The following is a 10000-nucleotide window of genomic DNA, read 5'->3' on the forward strand; positions in this document are numbered from 1 at the left end:
GATAGGGCTCAAGAGCCCCCCGGCTCATTTCACCAGGACAAAGAGACAGAATATCCGGTGTGTTGTAAGCCTAAGGTTACCATGGAGATGGCAAGGTAATGGAGGTGTGGTGTCACTGTTTGGTTTGTCTGAGCATGGCACTGAACTTGACTGTCAACATTTTTTGGTGTGTGGGTTCTCTCTCTCTCTTTCTCTTTCTCTCTCTTTCTATATGTGGGTTTTTGTCCATTTAGAGCAGAAATGTTACTAAACATATTGGTCAACATTTGTTTATGAGATCTTTAATAACACAAGCCTTTTGTGAACTCCATACTATCATGTCTTACTGTGACTCTGAGAGGGAGGAATGGAAGCTTTGTATTACTGTAGTCTGTCTTAAAGAAAGACACACACACACACACACACACACACACACACACACACACACACACACACACAAACAAATACACACACACACGACACTGCAGGACTTCCGCATTCTCACCGACTCTCAATGTGCAGAGTCCCCTGGCACGTGCCCCTTCCTCTCCCTCCTTCTGCCCCCCTCTCTCTCTGTCCTTCCCTCTGTGTCACTGTTCAACTGCAACACCATGCTGCCAATAAGAAAGAGCAGAGGCAGGAAGCAATTGACCAGTGTACAGCTCTCTCTTGTTCTGATGGCAGCTCATCCCTCCTCCTCTTGCTTTCGCCATCTCTCTCTCTCTCTCACACACACACACATGCTCTCTCACCCACTCTCCCTATCCCACCCTCTCTCTCTCTCTCTCTCTCTCTCTCTCTCTCTCTCTCTCGCTCTCTCTCTCACACACACACACACACACACACACACACACACACACACACATGCTCTCTCACCCACTCCCCCCCCCTGTCTTTCTCTCTCCCCCTTCCCTCCTGTCTCTTGCTCATTCTCACCCTCCCTCTCGCTTGTTCTCACCCTCCCTCCCTCCCTCCCTCCTTCCCTCTCTCTCTCTCTCTCTCTCTCTCTCCCTCCCTCCCTTGCTCTCTCCCCACTTCCCAGAATGCACTGCAGGCTGAGCTGCCTTAGCGTCTATATAAAGCAGCGGATGGGAGGGGGGAGGCTGCCGTGCAGCAGGGACACTTAGACAGAGAGGAGCCAGAACAGCCTTATTGGACAGCCCTCAGCATTCACAGAGAGAGGTCAGTACGCAGGACACACACACACACAGAGGTGGAGGAAACACACAGGAGGAAGAGAGGGAGCCAAAGCGAGAGAGAGAGAAAGAGAGAGAGAGAGAGAGATTGACTGGTTTGTAGGAGGGGAGGTTGGCTGGCATAGTGCCTTCTCCGCTGAAGCTCTTTAAATGCTGTAGAGTAGAGAGGCATTTCCACACTGCGAGGCTGGGAGTGCTGTTACAACTAGTGTGTGTGTGGTGTAGGGTGTATATGTTTGTGTGTGTGTCTGTGTACGTGTTTGAAGAGGGGGTACATACGCATAGCTCACAGCATGGTGGGTGACACTGCTTTAGGGGTCACTGGTTGTGGCAGACATGCAGCATTTAGAGAATTGCAATGCAATTACACAACACTGCCGATGCCAGAGAGAGATTGTGTGCGGACATGACTGAGCATGACTGACGCCTCCTACGGTCATTACCCTCACGCAAGGAATGTTCATAACAAAAATGTCTGACACAGGACAACAAACAATTATGATCTCCAGATAGGGATCACAGTGCTGCCCGAAGAGGCATTCAGGCATTCGAGAGAGGAAATGCTTCAAGCCCTGGTTCCAGTCGTGTCTTTCCTCAGAAGAAGCTGAGCCATCCTGTGCTGTCAGTGTCATCGCTATGGGAACACCGTGTTCACTACAGCTTCCATGCTGTCACTGCAGGGACAGGGCTCTGCATGCTATGGATTACTCCAGCAAGTCCCAGCCTATAAAGCAAACAAATAGCGTTGGCTGGGCATATCAACATTATCTAACACATTTACATCTGCAGCCTCCCCTGCACGTTATTGTTAACACTGTAGGCAGAGCAGCTCTGCACGTTTTCATTTGACGTCAGATGAAACCCCCTCTTCTGCCTTAAAGGGACAGTGGTCAATTTCATGGTGGACCGTAAAACTACAGGCGATGTTAATGTGGATTAGTTGCCTAAACTCATTACAGTGCACGGCACACAATGCATGCATTCATGTTTTTTTTTTTTTTTTTTTTTTTTTGAGGGGTAAGGGAGAGTGGGGTTATATTTATTGCATGCTGCCAAGCCTGTGGTGTTGTCAAAGTGGAAGGGAACAGCTGCAACATCTTTTTTTAGCTTCAGAACTTGAGTGTGTGTGTGTGTGTGAGAGAGAGAGAGAGAGAGAGAGAGAGAGAGAGAGAAGAGAGAGAGAGAGAGATGAGAGAGAGAGAGACAGAGAGAGAGACAGATGAGAGAGAGAGAGACGAGAGAGAGAGAGAGAGAGAGAGAGAGATATAGAGTAAAGTTTGTTTTGGGGGATTTTGGTCTCTATTCAGATATAGTGTAGAAGATCGACAGAAAAATTAGTGGGAAAGAGAGATGGGAGTAGGATTCGGAAATGGCCGCAGGTTGTAATTGAATCCGGGAGCCGTATTTGGTTAGGATGCTACTGCTTGAGTATTAAATATCATTAAACCTGAACCCAGTAAGGGTGAGAGGTTTCCTTGGTAGATATTGCAGGTTGCATAAGACCTCTAGACAGATCCCAGACACATTTATGTCCCCATACATAAGGATGACATCAGTCAGTGTTTTCAGCTATTTCATTTCTCAATATAAATTTTGTTGGAAGCACCCACCTTATGACCTTATGGCCACAGTCACTTCTTCATCCAGAAAGACTCAGACTTAGTGTTCTGTTGTGAGATGAGAGCAGTAAATGACTGAAACATCTCAAGTATGATAAAGGGAGCTGCTCCCATTGACATATAAAGGATTTCATTTGTACATGCTAACCGTGTCCTCAGTCATTTATCTTTTAGACATGGATGCCATGCAATCAGTACTGAAGGAGCATGTTGGTATCATGGAGCATGTATCATGTAGTGCTGTGTGCTGTTACATTGCAAATGTAAAGCTGTGGACATGTGCTTTTGTGTTTACTGAGTGCTGTCAGTGATCCCTGTGCATGCGACTGTATTTAGCAGTGAAACCTGCCGTGATGCTGGCAATATAACTGCCTCTAAGTTTAGAAAGTCTTTTAATAGTATTTTTACACACTGTGCTTTTGCCCGGCTCAAGTTCCATCACGCGAAAACCATCGTCCCTTTCGAAAATGACCAAAGTGACAGAAAATGCATACAGCTGCTAATGATCACACTATCTGCCCAAGTCACACTTTATCCTCACTGCTGTTTCTGCTGATCACAGCTCAAAAAACTGATGCCCAGTTAATTGCTTTAACTCATGGACACTTGAGTGAGAGTGAGCTTAAAGGTTCTGTCATATCAGTATCATATCAAATCAGTAATATCATTTTAATTCTGTTTTTGGCTATTACATGTTGTCCTGCATGAATTGCCTCACTATTTATATATAACACAGGAAGAAAGATACAATGGAGTATGGAGTTACTGACACACACAACCTACACCAGACAGAAATGAGTGCAGCACTGTGAAATCTACTATAGTTATATTGGAGTGTAGTATAACATGTGTGAAAGCATGTATATAAATGGGAGCCTGTTTTCACCTTCTTTTAGCGTCATAAAACTACAGTGCAGTTGTACTGATGTATTATAGTAGTTATATAAATGCAAGTTTATTACAACCAGTGTTATGAACTATATCGTAGTTTATACGTGCGTCATAGCAGTTAATGTATAACCCATGTGAATTTATTACAGCCTGTTTTCACCCATGTGGCTTCCTGGGTACAGCCTTTTTTTCGGCATGCCAGGGCAACTGCAGAGGGCACCATAATAGGTCAAGACAGGAGTCCTAGGGAGAGAGATAGAGGGGGAGAGGGAGAGAGAGAGAGAGAGATAGAGAGAGATAGAGAGAGAGAGCATGCTGTGCTGAATCAGGAATCATGTGTCTCTGTGACATTTACAAAGACTCGTGGTCAGTGTCTCAGACTCACGCACCTGCCACTGAGATGGGAAGATGGGACCCTAACTGCTGTGTGCTGACCAAGGGTGGGTTCGGGTGGAGGTAATGTGAGCTGAGCACAAGGATCCATGAGCAGGGGAGAGCTGAGGAGTCCCTCTGTCATGTACTGACAGGGATAACTAACCGAAAACACACAAACTAGAGTCTGTCTTTCAGTTATGTTCTGACATAAAATAACTAGCCAAAAACTCACAAAACTGATGCAGAGAGAGAGAATGGGAGAGAGAGAGAAAGAGAGAGAGAGAGCACATACCCACAGGCAGAGAGGAAGAAACAGAGTCTCCCTTTCAGTTATGTTCTGACAGAAATAACTCGATCCACCGGCTGAACACCAGATCAGATGCCACTGCCATCACCAAACCCTTACCATCCCTCATTCACCCACATTAACCCACATTTTCTGTATTCAGTCATCAAGAACTGTATTAGCCGTTTGATTCCACACAAAGTGCACCACACCCTCTAGGAATCGGACACAAAGTGCACCACACCCTCAGGGAGTCTGACACATTAGCACAACGTACTGTGGCTAACTGGAGAACTCTCTCCCACTCCACATTCACCACCTGTCTGGAGTTAGAATTTGGTGTCATATTTAGAGGAAACAGTATCCTAACTTAACAAACATGCATAGAGTTTCATAGTTAAGAAATATTTCAGTTGATTAAATGGCACTGCGGACAGGCCAGGAGGCCTGGGTTAAGGTTGATATTGACTGTTTTCTGTTGGTAGTGTTATCAGAGCATATGCATCATTACGCAATCATACTAGCAACTGCAACCTAGCTTGCATGTGCTTTGCATGTGAGTTAAAACAGTATCAGTATAACACCAGTTTGCACACTCAAGGAATGGTGGACACTTGGACACGATTCAATTTTTAAAGTGACAAAAACAACCCCTCACACTGGTAGAGCTAGCAGTGGGCCTTGTACTTAATAAAGATCGCAATGAAATGCTCACACTGGTAACGCTGTTAGTGGGCCCTGTCCTTTATACACACCACAGTCAAATCTCCAGTACTAGAAGCCATTAACAATCTTGGTTACAAAGTCACGGCGAGTGAGGACAGGGTTGCCTGGCGAGGTGTTGCTCCTCCTGGAGAGAGCTAAGGGCAGAGCCTGGCAGTGGTGCCGTGTGTTTACAAACGGGTGTGTATTTTCAGACTGGCATGTATTTTCAGATGGGCACGTATTTGCAGACGGGCATGTATTTGCAGGCGGGCACGTGTTTGCAGACGGGCATGTATGTGCAGACGGCATGTTTTTGCAGGCGGGCAAGTGTTTGCAGACGGGCATGTATTTGCAGACGGGCATATGCAGTGGTCTGCTGAAGGTGTCCTGAGCAGGGATGAGAGGACTTTTAAGCAGAGGGACCCAGCTGAACAAATAGTGGCCTGCCCATGCAATGTTATTCTGCCACATTTAACATTTTCATTTGAGTCCACAAGTGACAAGTCTATGCATGTGGCATAAACTGCCATAAATGAATAGGGATTAGAGAAATCTGGGATTTGCTGTACAATGGGTTGATGTTTCAAAAGCTTAGTTAGATAGCCATCCTCTACAACATTAACTGTGGTGGTAACAATGACACACAAACATACACACACACACACACACACACACACACACACACACACACACACACACACACACACACACACACACACACACACACACACACACACACACACACATTGACCTAGATAAGGTTTAGTTTTCTATCCCAGTGAAAAGCAATCCTCATTGTAATACATGCTGTTGACCCAAACCACAATGTTGATTTTGCTAATATCAACAGGGTGTTTGTGTGTGTTTGTGTGTGTGTGTGTGTGTGTGTGTGTGTGTGTGTGTGTGGGTGTGTGTGTGTTATTATCATGGCATTTTAATAGAATTCTCACTGAAGCGAACAAGAGAGCTCTTAAGCCAGTGGCTCAGTCTCAGCACACTGCTAAGCACCCATATTTACTTTAATCAGTTCTTCACGTGGTGACAAGCAGTTCTGGCAGCCACCTTATTTCAAAGGTGTGGTATAAGATTATAATCCAATGCACTTTTTGCCAAATTCAACGAATTACCTCTCACAGTCCTCAGAAAGACATTCCAGCCATCAAATCAAGACATCAAGACATTTCCAGCCAAAAAACACGTTGCTTGAAGAGGACAGAAGGGGTGGTTGTAATTTGATTGGCTGTTGAGCTGAAATATCAGCAAGCTTATGACAGATTTGCAGGCTGCACCTTTAATCCTTCAGATTCAGATACAGTAATTGAACACCAGGCAGGTTGGAGTAGGTCTGTGTAGCGACTCCTGAACACCAGGTCTGTGGGAGTAGTTCACTGTTTGACCGTACGTGATTAATGCAGCTGGTCTGAAAGGCTGAGGTCTTGCGGATGATACATTCTGTCGAGGTGCCAGCCAGGATCTCAGTCCAGATAACTCCTCTCAGCATGTGCCTCACCTCTCACTGGGGGCAGCTGCTGCCTGCCTGCCAATATGTAGTGATCATCAGGCATAGACAGGGACGGTTCATCTACCACTGAATTAGGAGATGCCTGTCTGCATGGGCAAACTCTTGGGCAAACTCTAAATAAAATACAAAGTCTCGTCATCCATTCAGTCATCTTTTCTCATTCTCTCGCTCTCTCACATACACACACACACACACACACACACACACACACACACACACACACACACACACACATACACACACACACACACACACACACACACACACACACACACACACACACACACACACACACACACACGCACACACACACACACACACACATATTCCTTCATTCAACAATTCACTCACTCATGCATTTTTAATAGTATGAATAACTAACTATCTCTCTCTCTCTCTCTTTCATGTTATACAGAGTCACCATAACAGATCACCATGACAGGTAAATATTCCTCATTTTGTTTTGTACACAACCTTATGTTACCTGATATTTTGCATTGCAGCAAAGAGGACAAGCTCTTTCACAATAGTATAGATTCTGGCAAATGATGTGTCAACTGATATAATCTGTTAACAGGGGAAGGGAAGGTGACAGCATCAGGTTACCAGTAGATCAGTAGAAAGCCTTTGTTAAGTCTATACTGCCCCCGTGTGGTTCATTGTATGAACTGCAACACCAGGCATAGTATATTTCTGCAGTGTGAAACGCGCCGCAAACATAAGACAGTGTAACAATTTGTTTTAGAAAATGAATGTAATATGTGTGTGATAACAAAAGAACACTAGGGTTACGGTTTAAAACAAAGACACATTGATTCAATAGTGTTAAGGCCTATCTAGTTTTGATTCCATTCCAGACCATTGTTGTGTAGTTAGCAACTGTTGCTATGGGAACAGACCACATGTTGAACTAGTTAAAAGTATACACACAGAAGAGGTTTTAGAACACTGACAGAAAAAAAAAGAGACTTGGCTTCACATGTAGGTAGCAGGCAAAATGGGAAGTTCTTGTTCGAAGAACATACTGGTCTCTTCTCCAGAATCCTCAAAAAAAGGCAAGAAATGTTGGACTTTATTCACACATAGTCAACAACTAAACATACAGTTCATAACTAGTAACTCATCGATACACAGGAAAGTGGTAGAAAAGTCACTTTAATGTAACAGCAAACATCTCTAACTGGCCCTGACTGCCACGGTTTTCTTTTCCATTCAGACAAAATCAAGGGCAAGAAGATCATCTTCGTTGTGGGTGAGTCTCTGCTTTCTTTCAGTTCTGTAACGGACCGACCCAATTTGATATCAAATTAGTTCTAGAAGAAGGGATCCCCTTACCCTGTACATTTTGGTGAACTTCACTCACATCTTCATAATCTTCACCTTTGTAACACCCATATATTCAGCCATAAGCAACAGTACGCTGATTTTAATCAGTGTGTGCCTGGTTGTACTGAGGTGCATCTGTGTGTGTCTTCTTCAGGTGGTCCCGGATCTGGTAAGGGCACCCAGTGTGAGAAGATGGTGGCGAAGTATGGCTACACCCACCTGTCTTCAGGAGACCTGCTCCGTGCCGAGGTCGCCTCAGGCTCAGACAGAGGCAAGAACCTCCAGGCCATCATGCAGAAGGGAGAACTTGTGCCCCTGGTGAGTGTGTGAATTGAGATAGAAGAGAGAGAGAAATGGAAGGGATGTAGGGAGAGATAGGGAGAGATAGAGAAAGAAAGTAAGGTAGTGAAGGGGTGTATGGAGTGGAGGGAGAGATGGATAGAGTGTGTGAAAGAGAGGGAGTGAATGAGAAAGGAAAAGGATGATTTTGGAGAGGAGGGAAATAGGGAAGGGGGAAAGAGAGACGATGTGTGTGAAAGAGAGAGCAAGGGAGGGAGTGAAGGTTAGTGAGAAACTGTTGTCGTTGAACGTTGAATGATGACAGTAATGTCAGTGATTGATTGAAGAAACACACTCAGACACAACAGAGTAGAACAAACCGCTTTTGTCACTGGCTGGCTTAGGCATGGAGCCTGATGCTTCGATTATAATTGATTCAAACCGATTAAAAATGCTTTTCTATAAACACCTCGATCAGAATAAAAAGGCACAAACCCCAAACCTGTGTTGCATCACATCCCACGTACCTAACAGTTCACCTGAAATCTTCAATCAGAATGACACAAAAGGGTGCATGCAAACCCAGCTACTGTCCTGAAGCCTGAGTGAAACATCAAAGCTTAGCCTTGGTTTTTCTTTCTTCCAAATCGGAACATTTGTATTCATCAGCCTGAGTGGCATAGATAAGATGCCTTGCATCATTCTCTTAAAAGGAAACAATTACTTCAGAAAATTACTATTTTATCATTGTCCTCAGTTATTTAAGGCTTTTAATTTAACTGCCGTACACTGAGTATGTTATGTTAGCCCCCCCCCCCCCCAATCACACCCAATATAAACCCACACATTGGGTTGCTGACAGCAGATATATTTAAGATTTATTTTGAGCTTTTTCTGTTATCACAAGTATTCTCAAAGAAACAAGATAATAGCTATGAAAGCATGTTTTAAGCCAGGAACAGTAAATCTCCTTTTGATTCATGGTTTTAGGACACAGTTCTGGACATGATCCTGGATGTCATGGTTGCCAAGGCCGACACCTCCAAGGGTTACCTCATCGACGGCTACCCCCGTGAGGTCAAGCAGGGCGAGGAGTTCGAGAAGAAGGTAGGAGCGAGATGGAGCTGACACACGTTAGCAGACAGTAACAAATCCATCTTTAATCCATTACAAAATGTGATGAGTGATCAGTCATTTATCATACAGTTCACCACTGGATTCTATTGCTAAAAGGTTGCAATTGGTTGGCATAGTGTGTGGATTACGCCATATAAATGTAATCGGACTCATGTCTGCCTACAGCACAACTATTAACAGCAAATTACATTTGCAATGCAGATGCATGTTGTCTGCATACAGTCTGGATCTAGTGTTCTTGTGTTACAGTGCTCAGCGTGCTGAAAGTAAGATGCCTGTACGGTATAACATGGCTTCTGGTTTTCTGACCAGAACACTGACCACAGTGAAGCCCTCTTGGATTGGCTATGTGGGCACTTGTTAGGTTAGAGGGGGAGGCTTGGATGGCGGTAGTCTCTGGAACTGATCCTGGCTAAATCCAGTGGATCTGCCCTGGATCAGGTCTGGGTTTTACTTCAGAGGGAGCCGCTATCTGGTTGCTACAGGGCTGTCATTGGATTAATGCTGGTCCACTGACTTGTCTGGCTCAGTGTCAATGGCATGCTATTGACTGTGTGTGTGTGTGTGTGTGTGTGTGTGTGTGTGTGTGTGTGTGTGTGGCTGTGTGTATGTTTCCCTGTGTGTGTAAACTACACAAGATTGGTGCTCCAAGCCTGCTGCTTTACGTGGACGCCGCTGGACCCAC

The 10000-nt window shown here is 44.8% G+C and overlaps 1 protein-coding gene across 1 annotated transcript in view; it reads left to right on the forward strand.

The window, feature by feature from the left end:
- The first annotated feature begins 1065 nt into the window (after positions 1-1065).
- ak1 (adenylate kinase 1) overlaps positions 1066-10000 on the forward strand; it is an 11958-nt gene continuing 3023 nt past the window's right edge. The window contains exons 1-6 of the mRNA XM_080848190.1: positions 1066-1161; positions 6989-7015; positions 7790-7825; positions 8054-8217; positions 9169-9285; positions 9954-10000. The exon at positions 9954-10000 is cut by the window's right edge and continues 145 nt beyond it. Of these exons, the coding sequence (XP_080704316.1) occupies positions 7009-7015; positions 7790-7825; positions 8054-8217; positions 9169-9285; positions 9954-10000 (371 nt within the window). The 5' untranslated portion in view covers positions 1066-1161; positions 6989-7008. The remainder of the gene's footprint in view (positions 1162-6988; positions 7016-7789; positions 7826-8053; positions 8218-9168; positions 9286-9953) is intronic.

This window comes from Sprattus sprattus (genome assembly GCF_963457725.1).
Source record: "Sprattus sprattus genome assembly, chromosome: 11".
NCBI classification, from domain to species: Eukaryota; Metazoa; Chordata; class Actinopteri; order Clupeiformes; family Clupeidae; genus Sprattus; species Sprattus sprattus.